The sequence below is a fragment of the Urocampus carinirostris genome, chromosome 1 (assembly GCF_059441175.1).
Source record: "Urocampus carinirostris isolate Australia breed hairy pipefish chromosome 1, RoL_Ucar_1.0, whole genome shotgun sequence".
NCBI lineage: Eukaryota > Metazoa > Chordata > Actinopteri > Syngnathiformes > Syngnathidae > Urocampus > Urocampus carinirostris.
The window spans coordinates 24,555,364-24,571,431 of NC_142349.1; the positions used below are offsets into that span (position 1 = coordinate 24,555,364).

At 39.7% G+C, this 16,068-nt stretch overlaps 2 protein-coding genes and 1 long non-coding RNA gene across 4 annotated transcripts in view; all 3 read left to right on the forward strand.

Moving 5' to 3' along the window:
* The window catches only part of lasp1 (LIM and SH3 protein 1), a 30,409-nt gene extending 21,556 nt beyond the window's left edge, over positions 1-8,853 (forward strand). Inside the window, exons 5-7 of the mRNA XM_088331463.1 lie at positions 2,459-2,558; positions 2,656-2,753; positions 5,575-8,853. Coding sequence (XP_088187589.1) covers positions 2,459-2,558; positions 2,656-2,753; positions 5,575-5,748 — 372 coding nt within the window. The 3' untranslated portion in view covers positions 5,749-8,853. The remainder of the gene's footprint in view (positions 1-2,458; positions 2,559-2,655; positions 2,754-5,574) is intronic.
* Positions 8,854-9,978: 1,125 nt separating this feature from the next.
* On the forward strand, positions 9,979-11,098 carry LOC148374031 (uncharacterized). Its single transcript, XR_015852858.1, has 2 exons — positions 9,979-10,526; positions 10,651-11,098. It is a non-coding gene; the product is annotated as an uncharacterized LOC148374031 (long non-coding RNA).
* Positions 11,099-14,357: 3,259 nt separating this feature from the next.
* arhgap23a (Rho GTPase activating protein 23a) overlaps positions 14,358-16,068 on the forward strand; it is a 94,331-nt gene continuing 92,620 nt past the window's right edge. For both annotated transcript variants that reach the window (XM_088331508.1, XM_088331526.1), the window contains exon 1: positions 14,358-14,527. In XM_088331508.1, coding sequence (XP_088187634.1) covers positions 14,519-14,527 — 9 coding nt within the window. In that variant the 5' untranslated portion in view covers positions 14,358-14,518. The remainder of the gene's footprint in view (positions 14,528-16,068) is intronic.

Below are 16,068 nucleotides of genomic sequence, written 5' to 3' on the forward strand. Positions count from 1 at the left end.
AAACCAAAAACATACCACCGAAATAATTATTGTGATGATAACAATTCAAACATTAGGCACGACTTGCCAACCTAGCTTTTATCTTGGAAGAATTTGTGATCGACGTAGCTTTGTCTTTTTCATTTTGCATACGAGAAGGAAGAAAATGGAGAGCCTCGTCAAAATGGGAGCTCTGCCAAGCTTAACCTTATTCCTACCCTAAAATAGTTTCAATAAAATTATAATCCTGCATACGCGCCCTACCTTTCTAAACACAGAATTTTGATTAATATTGTGTGTATAGAAAATACGTTGAGACAATATTCATCCGTTTTCATGCTTCACCTCATTTCTGATGCAGAGCCATAAGTGGTCATTACCATAACTAACGTAACTGCAATGGCATTTTCACTAGACCGCTAATAGCAAAATAGCCGCTTCCTGAGATGGATAAATTAGTTTACTGCTGAATTCATACCCACTGTAGCATGTTCTATAGAGTATCTAGATAGTGCTAAGCAGAATACATATTGCAATAAAATTAGGTAATATGCAATGTAGGGGGTGTGGTTTAATGTGGGCCTTTACTCTGCCGGGTGGAGTTAAAGAGCCTCATGGCATGAGGGAGAAAAGATCTCTTCAGTCTGTCCGTGGTACAAGACAGTGACAGCAGTCTGTCGCTGAAGCTGCTCTTCTGTCTGGATATAATGCTGTGTAGTGGATGTGATGAATTGTCCATGATTGACCGCAGCTTTTTCAGTGCCCGTCTCTCAGCTACTGTTGTCAGGCTGTCCAGCTCTGTGCCCACAACAGAGCTCGCTTTCCTCGACTGTTTATTGAGACAAGAGGCATCCTTCTTCATGACGCTGCCTGCCCAACACACTGCCGCATAGAAGAGGGCGCTTGCCACAACTGTCTCATAGAATATTTTCAGGAGCTTTTTGCAGATGTTGAAGGAGGCCAGCCTTCTGAGAAAGTAAAGTCGGTTTTGACCTTCCCTACATAGATCTTCTGTGTTGACATGCCTGAGGTTTGGTAAAGGCACTTAAAATAATTTTACACAAGAAGAAAAAAAAATTGTATCAATGAGAAAGAGGTTGATCTGTTTGATGGGAATGCCAGGAAGGATTTTTTTTAAACATTAAGGCTTGTGCACGTGATTATTCACATCGCTTTGTTGAAAATGTGTGTTTGTGTTGTTATTGTTTTTGCAGCAGGAACTATGAGCGAAGTCAGGGTTGAGGGGAAGATGAATGCAAAAACATCCTGTAGGAATAGTCTGCTCCAAAGAGCTCTGGAGCTCTAGCAAAAATTCCTGGACACATCTTAAAAGATAGCAGAGCGTAATTGTCTCAAGATGATGTAGCGAGGCGTTGCTAGCTTTTGATAGTTGGGCCTTAAAAGTTGAAGTGCTTTAAAAAGGCAGCTGCTTGATAGTTTTTCACGTGCCACAAATGAGACTGGCTTGAACTACAGGAAATTACAAACATTTATTAATTGTAGAACGTCCATGACTTTGCATCAATTGTCAGACATTAGCCGACACATAAGAGCAGTAAAATAGAAAGACTTCATCTTGCCTTCCCCCTCCTATTGTTCCCACTGGAAGCACAGCCACTTTTCACTGAACAATGACACGGTCCAAAGAAAGGGCTGATGGCTAATGGCCAAGACAAAAAGGGTATCTTATCACGCATAACACTAAAGCCGCAAAAGGAACAAACCGAGATTGAGTTATCAAATCATTTTTCAACCAAACCTACTTGTCATAGATAAACTCAGCCATCTTGTGTCATGCTTCTTTTGTTATCCCACCGTCCCACCATTTAAAGGCACAACCCTTTTTCTGTAAACCGTAGCCATCTGTTTGACCTGCTTCTTGAAAACAAAACCCAAATAATCTCCATCACGCACATAAACGGGGCAGCATGTTGCATTCCCGAGCAATCGTCTGCACCTCACTTAGGCCTCTGTCCTCACCACTGCAAATGGACTCCTTGCCACAACAACCAAAGCACAGTGGACCTTTTGATGATGTCTGCAAGCTGGGCTGTAAATCTTGACCCGGGAGTCTTGTGAGTCACTCGGTTGACAGGCCTCTATTCAAAATGAGCAAATTTCATCACTGTGCAACCTCATCCTTTTTCCCTCCTCTCCACCTGCGTTAGCAGAGGTTGCTAGGCTATTGTGCAGACCTGGTTTCCTGTTTGCCAAAATGTTGCATCTTAGGAAGAGTGTGCAGGTTGGAGGTGATAGTTTAATGATGGTCTCCACACCCATCACAATCGTTATCATGTTGCACATGGGAGACCCCTGGTGGTTACACAGTGAACCTTCGCATTGTTTCTGTCACGTTGAACCTTCAGGAAATAAGTGTGTCAATAGAGACCAGAATCCAAATGTTAATCATGGCCAGAAAATCTGCCGATTAGCAGATCAACAGCTGACTATGGTTTTATTTCCTTCCAAATGTCTTTAGATCAAGTACCATGAAGATTTTGAAAAGAGCAAGACTGGGCATGTCCAAGAGGATATCCCAAAGGGAGAGATTCATCAACAGCCACGCAACCCTGTCCCAGGTATTACAAACCTAGCATTTTTGTGGCCATTCTTGTGACAATTATTCTTGGCATTTTGTTGAAATAATTATATACCTATATATTATTTTATTAATAGTTTACGAGCATCCCTCGGCCCCTCCTCCGGACCACTACTACGCTCCTGCTCCTGAGCCTGTGCGCCCAGCTGCCGCTGCGCCACCTCCTAGCGCTGGGGTATGCCTTCCGTGATCCTAGCTTACTCACTTCTGATCTTTAAAAAAAATAATATTGTGATCGGTAACATTTCCTAGTCTTTAATACATGCTAAACAGCAGAGAAATTTTCAACTCGAAGTGCAAATACTTGACTCAATGTAATTCTTTAAATTCTTTCTTTGAGAAAAAACAGACAGTTGAAGACATTCACTGCCAATGTGACCAGGTCAATGTGTGCCATATTTCGGGTCATTCTGGTCGCACTCCACTGTAAACATTGACTGGATTTTATCAACATTTATGTATACTTATTCAGACGTCTTCTAATAAAAGTGGGAAACTATTGGGACGTAACTCAACTATATGGCTCATATCTTTGTCAGACGTGCCTCCATAGTCTTGCAGATTGATTTTGATGACAAAGAAAATGCTATGAGTTGCTTAGCAAAATCTTCAGTCTCTCTCCCTCCAAGATTCCGTCTGCAAACTCAGTGGAAGTGTTTAAATATAGGCTTAAAACGGACTTCTATTCAATAACTTATGAATGATGTTGACCTCAGAAAGCTGTCAACTGGACATTCTGTTATTACCTATATTTCATGTTGATGATGACTGTGTTTTGTCTGTGCAGCCCTGTGAGCCTTTTTGTGATTAAGGGAAACAAATGAACATGACTTGACTATATTACTTGATGTACTGGACTGTCTCAGAAAATTAGAATATTGTGATAAAGTTCTTTATTTTCTGTAATGCAATTAAAAAAACAAAAATGTCATACATTCTGGATTCATTACACATCAACTGAACTATTTCAAGCCTTTTATTATTTGAATATTGCTGAATTTGGCTTACAGCTTAAGAAAACTCAAAAATCCTATCTCAAAATATTAGAATATCATGAAAAAGTATACAAGTAGGCTATTCAACTAATCACCTGAATCATCTAATTAACTCGAAACACCTTGCGAGGGTTTCCTGAGCCTTAAAAACACTCAGCTTGGTTCAGTAAACTAAATCACAAGTATGGGGAAGACTGCTGATCTGTCTGCTGTCCAGAGGACCATCATTGATACCCTCCATCAGGAGGGTAAGACACAAAAATAAATTTCTCAAAGAGCAGGCTGTTCACAGAGTGCAGTTTCAAAGCATATCCACAAAAAGTCTGTTGGAAGGGAAAAATGTGGCCGGAAACGCTGCACAACCAAGAGAGATGACCGCAGCCTTAACAAAATTGTGAAGAAGAGCCGCTTCCAGAATTTGGGGGAGCTTCAAAGACAGTGGGCTGAAGCTGGAGTCCAGGTATCAAAAGCCACAGTTCACAGACGTGTCCGGGAAATGGGCTACAATAGCCGTATTCCCATGGTCAAGCCACTTCTGAACTCAAGACAACGGAAGAAGCGTCTGACTTGGACTATGGAGAAGAAGCACTGGACAGTTGCAGAGTGGTCCAAAGTCCTCTTTTCAGACGAAAGCAAGTTTTGCATTTCATTTGGAAGTCAAGGCGCCAGAGTCTGGAGAAAAGCTGGAGAGGAGCAAAATCCAAGTTGCTTGAAATCCAGTGTGAAGTTCCCACAGTCAGCAAGGGTTTGGGGAGCCATGTCAGCTGCTGGTGTTGGTCCACTGTGTTTCATCAAGTCCAGAGTAAATGCAACTGAGTACCAAGAGATTTTAGAGCACTACATGCTTCCATCTGCTGAAAAGCTCTATGGAGATGAGGATTTCATTTTCCAGCATGATCTGGCACCTGCCCACAGTGCCAAAACCACCAGTAACTGGTGCACTGACCATGGCATCACTGTCCTTGATTGGCCTGCTAATTCCCCTGACCTGAACCCCATTGAGAATTTGTGGGGTATAGTTAAGAAGAAGATGAAAGACACCAGACCTACAAATGCAAATGAGCTGAAGGCCGCTATCGAAGCATCCTGGGCATCAATAACACCTCAGCAATGCCACAGGCTGATTGCCTCCATGCCACGCCGGATTGATGCAGTAATCCGTGCAAAAGGATTCCCAACCAAGTACTGAGTGCATCAATGGACATTTTCAAATCTTTGATTTAGTTTTGCTGTTATAAAATTATTTTTTTACTTGGTCTGAGGAAGTATTCTAATATTTTGAGATGGGATTTTTGAGTTTTTTTTCAGCTGTAAGCCAAAATCAGCAATATTCAAATAATAAAAGGCTTGAAATAGTTCAGTTGATGTGTAATGAATCCAGAATGTATGACATTTTTGTTTTTTTAATTGCATTACAGAAAATAAAGAACTTTATCACAATATTCTAATTTTCTGAGACAGTCCAGTACTGTATAGACATATCAGGGTAACAATTAGTTGTGCTGATATTCTTTTTTTCTTCATTTTTTGACAATGGGGTAATCTTTTTGGTCAGTGAATGCACCAACCCTGGTCCGACTTAAGAATTGAAATAAACGTTAGAGGCTTTGTTGTAATATTTTTCAAATTATGATCATCGCATGTCTGGATATGTCATGTCAAGTCAGTCTCAAAGGACTGCACAGGCCATAATTACAACATATTAACATCTTTTGTGCACGTGATGTGGGTTTCAATCTTTTTATAAGGGAGCACATGTATCAATGTTCATTTATCTTACTGCCAGCTTCCATCAACCACCAACAAACCCTCAAGTCGTTTAGTATCCTCAGGTTAGCCCATCATAGCTACCGACATCCCTTAGTATGAATTTCATATTGATCATTTGAAGTAGTAACTTTCAAAAACCTATTCAATGCAGACCTCTTTGATAAATAGGTTTGTTACTCGTGACAATTTCATCACGCCTTTCGTACAGTAACGACATCTGTTTGCCCACAGAAGCGGTACCGGGCGGTCTATGACTATGTGGCTGCCGATGAAGATGAGGTGTCCTTCATGGACGGCGACGTGATTGTGGATGTGCAGCAGATCGATGAGGGCTGGATGTACGGCCGTGTGGAGCGCACCAACCAGCACGGCATGCTTCCTGCCAACTACGTGGAGCCCATCTGAGAGGGAGAGGGATGAGGGAAAGCGTAGAGGTAGAGAAAGGAAGGGAAAGAAGCTTAAAAAAAAAAAAAAAAAGCTCAGTGCCATTTCATCTTTATCGCTGCTTTCCTTAATTTTCCCCCCACTTTACCTGGCCCCTTTTGCACTGTCGAGCTCGCCACCCTTGTATTCTCTGCCGTCTTCAACTCTTTCCTGCTTGTGCGTACTGATTTTTGTATCTTGGGATGTTGTTCATCATCCTCCTGCATCTTTGTCGCATCCCAGAATTCAGCTCCATTCAGGCTATAGCACTTAACATCTACACCCCCCCCCATGCAACCTGATGCAAAATACAAAGAGTGAGTCGTTGCGCTCACATGTTACTTTGTTGATTTTGTGTGCGTGACGGGTTTAATCTGGAGTCTCTCGAACACTTGTTACATTCCTTTGATCTCTGAACCCTGGGACCAGCCAGCTGTCCCTCCTAACAGAGAGTTTGAGTCCCAATATATTTATCGACCCTGTGCGACCTTCTGCATTGTAGGTCACGCTGTTCAACTGGAACCAGCTTCACCTGCGGTTGTTGTTTTCTTTACTCCTTTTTTGTGTTCAATATTTGGTCTTGGGCAGACACAAATGGCATCAGGAGCAGGTCGGAGAACATTTTACTCACAAACATAATGCGATGGCTAACATCAGTTAACTGATGCGATTTCTCCCCCCTGTCTCTAAAAAAAATTACATAGCCAGCACAACTCTGCATTGTGACACATTGTTAGACCTGTTAATTGCGCCGTTTCAACAACATTCCGATCTATTTTTTTCCTGTGAGATTTGATTGACAGTCTTATCTTTGACCTGTTTGTGTACCAACAACCCTTATTCTCCTCTTGTGCTTATGTCTTGCTTATATTTTCTCTGTTTTTGTTATTGTGAATGCAAACCGGATATTTTGAACAGGGCAAAAGAATTGTCAATTGTATTTCAGAACCAGAAACGAAATTTACAAAGGTGGAGGGTTTTTATTAAATGTGAACAACTAAAAAGTTAATATGGGTTAATATGAGTTAATATGTGGATAAGGGCGCAGTATAGTGGTGTGAGTGTATTGATAATGGCCTCATACAGAAACAACTGTAAATTGATTTGTTGAGTAAATTGAGTTGTTGCTATGACCATTCCTCTGTGTAAATAATCTCAGACAAAAGGGGACGTGAGATTGTTGGTGCAGTTTACTGGTGCTGCACTCAAGACATGGCTAGTTGACACTTGTACATCTGTATATCATAATAGAGGCCATTTTGCGTCAGGATTTTTTTTACTATAAGCATGACGATGGCCATGGGAATGGTAGACATCCTAATTTTGTGATCTGTCCATCGTAGATGTTTGCAGAGTAACATTTGCTTGTAACATTTTTTGGAGTTCTCTATCTTCACCACAAAATTGAAATTTAATAAAATTGCTATTTTGTTATAACACACTTGCTAACTATAACAACCGGTAGCATGTTGGTTAGCCTTTCCTTGGTATGACAATCTGTGGAGCTAGCGTAGCACTACGACAACCATTACAACACTTTGTTCAAAATATGTGTTACTAGCACTGTTAACCGCTTGAGGGTTTGGCGTTCCCGTCTGCCAAGTTGCTACATGAATTTGACGGCAAATTTCCTGCATCTTTTTTGAAGCCACTTTCCCATTCTCAAATCATGCCATGCAACTTGTGAAGTTGGGTGTAATCGTGACAGTTTGTGTTTAAGTAACACTTACGTGTCATGCTGTTACAAGGAGTCAATTTAGATGGTTGCTGTCCTCAATGAAGCTTAGAAATTATTGGGCACCTCAGGTTCTTCCAACAGGTGTGTTGTAACTCATGACTAGCAGCTAACTTGAAACATTTATGATGGGATTATTTGATTTTATACATTTTACAGTATTAGACTCTGTAAGAGAGAAGCCTGCACCCCTCGGGGTAGGGTATGAATTGATCTTAAAACATATTTAACAACTCTTCTACATGCATTTGGTTGGTTGCTAGCTCAGCCATCTAGCATAGTGTAGAACTACAAAGACCATTTTGCTGCAGCATCTCAATCGAATTAGTCATTCTGAAGATTGTTGTTGGAATTCGTTCATAAATTAAACAAATTCCATCTTTTTCTTAATGTGGTGTTGGACTTGAACACATTTTTGTAAATGGAAATTTGCCTTATTAACTTTGGTCCGCAATCATAGGAATTTCCTATGTCTCAAACAAAATTAGCAAGTGTCGAGCACAACTGTCTTTTAGTTTGATCCATTTCTGCTGAGGTGAAATAACAATTTTTGTTCCACATTCATCATATTTCTCAATAAACTGCAACTAAGGGCCTGTAATAATAGAATGATCAGGAATAATTTGTTTTTAGGGGGAATGAAAGTGAACATGCATTCCATTTTTAAAATGACTACCACTTTACAGCACAATTGTATCGTCAAGCATTGCTAAATATGATTTAATGATGAGGCACAGCAACTTTTATCTTCAAAAAGGTATAGCTAATATTAGTGAAGTATAGCCTTTGTTTGATCTTTCAAGCATGCTCAATCATCTCAAACAATGATGTCATTCCATTAAAACACTGGAACCGTGTTTACAATTGCAGAAGATCTCATGAGTAGTTTTCTAAAAAAAAATGTTGCTCTACTTAGCTGTTTAGGTGAGTTGGACAACTCGCTGTTCCAGGTGGAATTAGATGTCATTACGAACATTGTCTTTATGTGCTTTTTTTTTTTTTTTTTTTTTTTGTATTATCCAGGTTATTCCATCCTTGACTTTACCAAGCCTTCATTCCTTGTGCTTCTGGCACCCCTATTCCATGCTTTTGTGTACATCCCATAATAGGAACCTCGTAATCCCACAGGTGGAAGCCTGCAGACCAGTTTTGTGCATCTGAATCTTGTTTTTTATGATTTTGTTTATTTTTTTTTTAAAGGAATAAAGATAGCATATGCTTGTTGACATATGTTTTTAAAAAGTACAACAGGATTCAGTCAGATGTTAGGACCTGATTATCATCTCCTCTCACAGCACTTCAAACTGTACTTAATGATTCTACTGATTCAATAAAAAGGCATTTTTCTCAGATTGTTTTGCCGACATTTTACTTCATGCACTGTTCACCTGGCACCGAAAAAGGCACATTTTTGCGTTGTTGATTAAGTGACCCCTTACACTGCCTTAAAATGGCCACATACAAAAAGGAGTTCATGCGTAAAATATGACTAAAATAACAATAACTACTTAAATGTGTATTTAATAAAGCTAAAGATCAATTTTCTGGTGAAAAGCTAGAAATACAATATTTTTAAACAATTTACTGTACCTGCGGGCAGACACGTACAATATTTGGGTATTTCGCAATCATTTCCTTCTTCGACTGATTGTTGTAGTCACCATTTTCCACTTTTCCTCCATCACTAACTTTCTTAGGATCCATTATTATGGGTAAAATGGAGAATAAAACAAAATATCACAATAAAATTAGATTTGGTCCCTCTCAAACACAATTGGGATGGCGCTAATTGCTGTAACAGGGAGAAGAGACCGAGCAGGCCATTTAATGCATCTACAGTGTATTGTTCCCCCATTTTTTTCACTTCTTACCATTACTTTAGCAGGGCAAATTCCCGCAACCCACTGAAAACGGGTCCATGACCCACTTTTGTGTCCCAACCCACCAGTTGAGAAACACATTAAAATAACCTACATTGCGTGTATTCGTGTTGACTCCATTTTATTAGATAACTTTACCTTTACAGCAATGTTATAGCCACAGTGTAATATTTGACCAATAAATGGCACTGTATTGTCTAATGCGAACGAAAACCAGTGCCAGGAGAACAAAGTAGGAGCAAGATGCCAGACAAACATGGCGGCGACCTCTTGGTAGGGTTTCCACCATGTAATAGAAATACAAAATTTCCCGACCTATGATTTTATTTTAATTTTCATATAAAACTACATTATTATATTTTCTGTTATTTTTTTGTAGGATTAAATCAATGTTTTTTCTTTTTACCGGGTAAATTTTGTACCACTTGGAGGTACTAAATACACATTTGCCCTTTAAAGAGATGCCCCATACTTGCTTGCAATAAAATCGTTTCTTTTGCGCCACCTGGCGTACGCACCGTTCCCTACCCTGTAGCTAGCTGTGTAAGATCTCAAGTACTCGTATAAATATTAAAACGAGCAATAATAATTTACAGTATTTTAGTTGTTTGATTATAAATTACGCATTATTCGAAACTAATGTAAAACTTTCGAAACACGGGTTTAAGAAAAGTTTACAATTGTAAATGCCAGAGATTGGAACGCCTAAATCGACTAAAATAGCCCAACTTGATGACTCAGAGAATTTCATGCTATTATAAAAAAATCATGCAAAAATACGAAAGACCAGCCTGAATTACTGCCGCAAAGTATCTTATTTTTGGACCTTAAATCACTTCTCTCTTTTCGGTGTTGAATTTTCGCTTGACCTTTCCGAGGTTTTCCGATTACACCCGAACTCATCTTCCGGCTCCCCCATCGTTTGCTTCGCCTCCCGTCGACCAATTTGTCGTCATTGCAATCATGGTGGACATTATGGTGTTGATGTTTTTCGCCATTATGGGCCTCGTCTTCTTGTCCTACATCATCTACATGCTGTGATTATAGCAATGGCGGTCCCATGGATCGGAACGAATAGAAAAAGGAGGACATGGCGGAGGACGCGCCTTCGGTTTGGTATCCCTGGTGCCTCCGTCAGGACGAGGGTGAGGATGCATTTAATTGCATTACGTAAATACAACCGTTTCTGCAGATCACAACCGTAAATATTTATTTGTGTTTATTTAATGTTTACAATTGATATTATAGCTACGTGTTTATTTTTGGCAGGTGACGCGTGAAGATAGTGGGGCACATCTGTTCTTAGGAGATCTAACATTGGCTGGACCATGAACGTCTCTCCATGCAGAATCTTGCAGATGTACTCTCGCGAATTGAATTATGCCACGAATATTTGTAAGAAACAAAAAACAGAATGAAAAAAAACGACACAACGGCACTATACGGGTTAAATGCACCTCAGTGATACATTCACGTTGAATTAGTTGGTTGGTCGGATCCCTTAACCACACGGGCTGTAGAGGCAACCTTTCCTATGGTGTGTCTTGAGCCAACCCATGTTTCTACTCTGTCTTGAACCGGGAACCTTTGGGTTGGATTTCAACTAGTACTTTATTTCTGTAAGCACGCATAAAGACCAGAATATTTTACCTTTCACCACCAAAGCTCTATTGATATTGTTTATAAATGTTGTTCTCAATAAAGGTGATTGCATTTAGTTAATGTGTTCCCTTTATTCATGTTCATTCATGCTTGCAGTGCAAATGCTTGTGAAATAGCGTGCTATAAATATAAATAATACATAACAGCATGCGGCACGGCGACTGAGTGGTTGGCGCGTCCGCAGCACATGGGATAAAATCCAGCTGTCATGTGTAGAGTTCGCATGTTCTCCCCGTGCTTGCATGGGTTTCCTCCAGGCACATTCCAAAAACATGCATGCCCGGTTTATTGACAGGTGTGAATGAGCAGGTGAGTTGTCTGTCTCTGTGTGCCCTGCGACTGTCTGGCAACCAGTTAAGGGTGACCCCTACCCACTGCCCGAAGATTGCTGGGATGGGCTCCAGCACCCCTGCAATTCCACTGAGGATAAGCGGTTCAGATAATGGATGGAAGGACATACAGGCATTTTATTTTAGTGGGTTACAATTTCCATCATGTCTCGTGTCCAACGGCAGATAGTACAGAGAGAAGGAATCATGATGAATATGACAGCAAGTGAGTATTTGTGAGAACAAGACTGAGCCTATACCTACTGTGTTCTATACTTGTCATCATCAGCCAACTAATCCCTTTAAATTTGATTGCCCTTATTAGGCGATAATAAACCCAACTAGCACAACAAGCCACTCATATACGCACAGCACAATAGTCTATTAAGAACAGGGGTCTCAAACTCGATTTACCTAAGGTCACCGAAGCTAGGTTCTGGGTGAGGTTGGGCTAAATTGGGTTTTCTAGTCAAGTCAGTTCATGTTTATTTGTACAGCCTTTAATCACAAGAATCGACTCTAAGGGCTGCACAGACTACAAGCTATTGCAGAAAGTTTGGATAAACACTTCCACTTAAATATTGCTTTTTTAAATTGCCTACACAAAGTATGATCTTAATTTATTTTAATATGGAAATAAATCAATCAGTTGGTAATAAATTAGTACATAATCTGCTAAGGCTGCACTTAAAAGGACAGTGTGTATTATCGAGTGTGTCCTACTGGTAAAAAACCACCCAACAATAATTCATTAAAAAAGAAGATTGATTTAAATAAGCAGCAAAGATACATGCACAGGCATTACATTTATATTTATCTTACATATGGGTGGGTTGGTGTTTGCGTGGGTGGATAGATGGATAGATGGATGGATGGATAGATGGATGGATGGATAGCTGGATAGATAGAGCGTCTATAGGTTGAGGGAATGTTAAACCTGCCTCCATCTTGAATCACTACCCTCCCATTCACTTGCTGGTTGATGAGGCAGTTCAATTAATTTCTGAATTTGACACGGTTTGTTAGAAACCAATGAATGTGTGATACAAGCAATAAAGCTCATTTTAACAATGGACATTTTTCATGACAAAACTACATCACAGTTAAAACATATACTCGACTTTATCATAAATACAATTTTGAATTGCTTCCTGACACGCTGTTAAGCGATTGTATTGTGGAATCAATGATCGAAGAATCAATTTTTGTGTTATTTTTTGTCTTTTTGGTTATTGCAGTCTCTCGTGCGTGCATGATTTCCCGTGTGCGTTCGCACATTCGAGATTGATTGCACATGTATCGTCCGCGAACGAAGCAGCTCAATGAGCCGGCTCCCCACAGTTCAAGAGCCGGTTCCTCTCGAGACGTTATTTTTTTCTTGTGACTGGTCAACATCACTTTGAATTTATTGTGTAGACAAAAGGTTACAATTGTTTTATATTTTGTCCTTTTTTTGTAGAGTTGTAAATATTCTATTCTATGTTTCCCTTGTTTAATAGGTACAGTACACTGTAATGTGTATTATCTTTTTTATATTGAAGCGCTTTGGGAAGTCATTGACTTGAAAAGCGCTATATAAATGCAGATCATTTCATATTAACAAATGTAGAGTTTATTCTTGTATTTCATATTTTATTTGTTGTTGCACTAAAACAATTCATCCATCCATTTTCTACACTGCTTATTCCCACTAGGGCCATAGGTTTGCTTGAACCCCTTTAAAATTGCTGTGTTAAAAAGGTTCAAAGTTTAAATGAGTTCAAAGTTCACTGTTGAGTCAAGTCAAGTCATGTTTATTTGTATACTGTAGTTCTCAATAACAAAGAGTCTCAAAGGGCTGCACAGATCAAAGACTATTGCAAACTACAGACTATTATGTGAAACTATAAATGCTATTATATTTTTTTGGAAGATAGGTAATAGATTAAAAAAACATGAATTTATTTTGTGCATAGTGTTCCATTATTATTGGTAATATACAGATTAAAGGGACCCCCCCATACTTGTCTTTTCATCTTTTCTAGCTTTGTCCTTGTTTTTTTTCTCCTTTTCATTTTCCTTTCTTATTTTTTGCTACATGTTTCTATCTTTTTCTTTTTGTTCTCTTATGATTGTTTAATTCTTTCTTTTTTCTTTCTTTTCGTTTTTTGATTCGTTTTACTTCTTTTGTTTCTTGTATTATTTTTTCCTTATTTTGGGGCTTATGTTCTCCACGTTTTTAATTAATTTCGTGAATGACAAGACAAATTGTTAATAAATGGCAAATGGTCTGCATTTATATAGTGCTTTGTAAGTCAATGAAGACTTCCCAAAGCGCTTTACAATGTGCTTCACACTTACCCATTCACACACACTCACACCCACACTCGCACACCAATAGCGGCCGTGCAGCCATGCAAGGCGCCAACCTGTTTATTGGGGGTATTAGCGATCAGTGTCTTGCCCAAGGACACTTTGACATATAATATATGGTTTTTAAAAAAAAAACAATCAGAAGAGCCGTTTGCTTGTCGACTCTTTTTAAAGAGCTGAGCTGAAAGAAATCCTTCTCGAAAAAGGGACTGAATTCACGTCACTATTCCTCAGTGGGGTTCTTGTTATTAGCATAACTGGAGTTTCCTGTGAAAGATGAGGATGTGTGGCTTTCCCATTCGCCCTGTGAGAACTACCAGACCTTGCGAGAGAACTACATACGCCAACATGCCCCCCTCAGAGGACTCCCCTACATGTCAACAAGAAGGCGGGGCAAATAAATCCATCCAATCGCGTATCAGTTGCCGTCGTCAATGGCAACAGAGGTTTTTTAAGAAGCTGGAGCGGGACAGCTGGAGCGGGAGTCAAACGCTCGAGTCCAAGCCAATCAGAAGGCGGCCGCCCTTCCCGCTGCTTCTCTCTGATTGGCTGTCCTGACACTCTGCAGCGGGAAAGGGGGAGGGGTAACGAGCAAAAGAGTAAGGACCGCCAGCAATGTGTATGTACGATTGACAAGAGCGCGGAAGCTTTTTTTTTTCTTCAGTGGCGAGGATTTACGTCTGGAAACTGGATAAAGTCGAGCGTGGATAAAACGAGGACAATCGTTTGGAATACAGGAAAAAAAAACGAAGAATCCCGGTGAACGTTGGGGGCCGCCATGGAGCGCTGAAATCATGGAGCAGGTGAGGATGTAAAGCGGAAATGGAAGGAGAAGAAGGGGTCGCATCTTCAATGCTTGACAGCATGACAGCATTTCTTTGCGGCTGTTCCATCTTGTGGCGCCCCAAAGTGATGTAACGCTAGTAAGCAACCTCCAAGTGTGTCCATCCCATGACCTCATCCCGCATCCCGCCCGGATGCTGGCTGGTTGTGGGAGACACGCCCTGGCTCGGCCCTTCGGTCTTGCCGGTGGTCCCACCCGCAGCTAAACTGCCCCTTAAGTTTCACTTCGCCAAAGTACACAAATGATGTCATCAAGTGATGCTCACCAGTGTGTGTGTTTGGTATCTGTTACTTATTTATTCTCTCAATAGTTGGTTACAGATGCTCACACTGATGCTTCATGTTGCTGTTCAGTGGAAAACACGTGTGGTTCAAAATTGTGCTGGCTATCTTATTATTAATATATCCAGACGTTTAGGAGAATTTCTCAGTTTTGAAGTCCGAAAGGGTGACATACTCGACTTGCCTGGATCCGAGGAGAAAATATTTTAAGGTGGGGGACCTGTCGTGAGTACTGAATTTAATCATCTGTAGCGTGCATTAAATTTTAGCTGATTATAACACTCACGGTACCAGAGAGGAATGCTAGAGAATGGTAAAAAAAAAAAAAAGAAGAAAATTGGTCCTAAAAGATTTAAATAAACACAAAAAAGCACAACTAGGGAAACAACTCTTTGGTGTATCTCAGGGGTCTCCAATGTGTTGTTCTAAGAACAGTTGAGATGGCCGCGGACCTGATCTGAAAATAGCTCACAAGTGCTGGGTCATTGTGATTTTCTAGTCAAATTATTTTTTTATTGATTGACCGAATATGTTACACCATTTTTCTAAACTGGTAATAACATAGTAGTAACATTATTTTTGAAATCCAAATAAGTACATCCTAGCTCAAGGACAAAAAATCTATTCAACTATTGATGATTATTTTTAAGCAATTAATTAAGATAATAGAATGAGAATCTATTCATGTATTAAACAAATGTGTTTATTTATCTTTTTACTGATTTATTTGACAAGAAATACTAATATCAAATTTATGGGATAAAAAAAGCAAATAAGCAAAAACGGGCAGGTATTTTTTAGCTAGCTATCTTCCTGCATTTTGAGCTATTTAGCATTCGATCTAGCTAGCTTTTTACATTTGTTTGCATGATATGTATCTAACATTTATTTATTTTTTGCCAGTTATTAAGCTTAGCCTCCTTTACAGTCAGCTAGCTGTTTTCTGCATTTCTTTCTGGCTGTTTAGTTGGCTTTTTACTCTTTTGCTGGCTATCGATCTCCCTTTAGATTTTTACCTGTTTACTTTTCTAGATATCAAGCTACATTTGAGCGATTTAGCAAGCCATTTAGCTAAGTTGTTATTTTAGAAATTCATATCAAACATGGTGCCCTTTGTGCTAATTAGTAACAAAAAGTAGCCCTCCTCTTGTAAAAGGTTGGCAACCCCTGGTGTATCTGACGATGAATCGGACTTTGAAGGACATCAAATAAATGCATT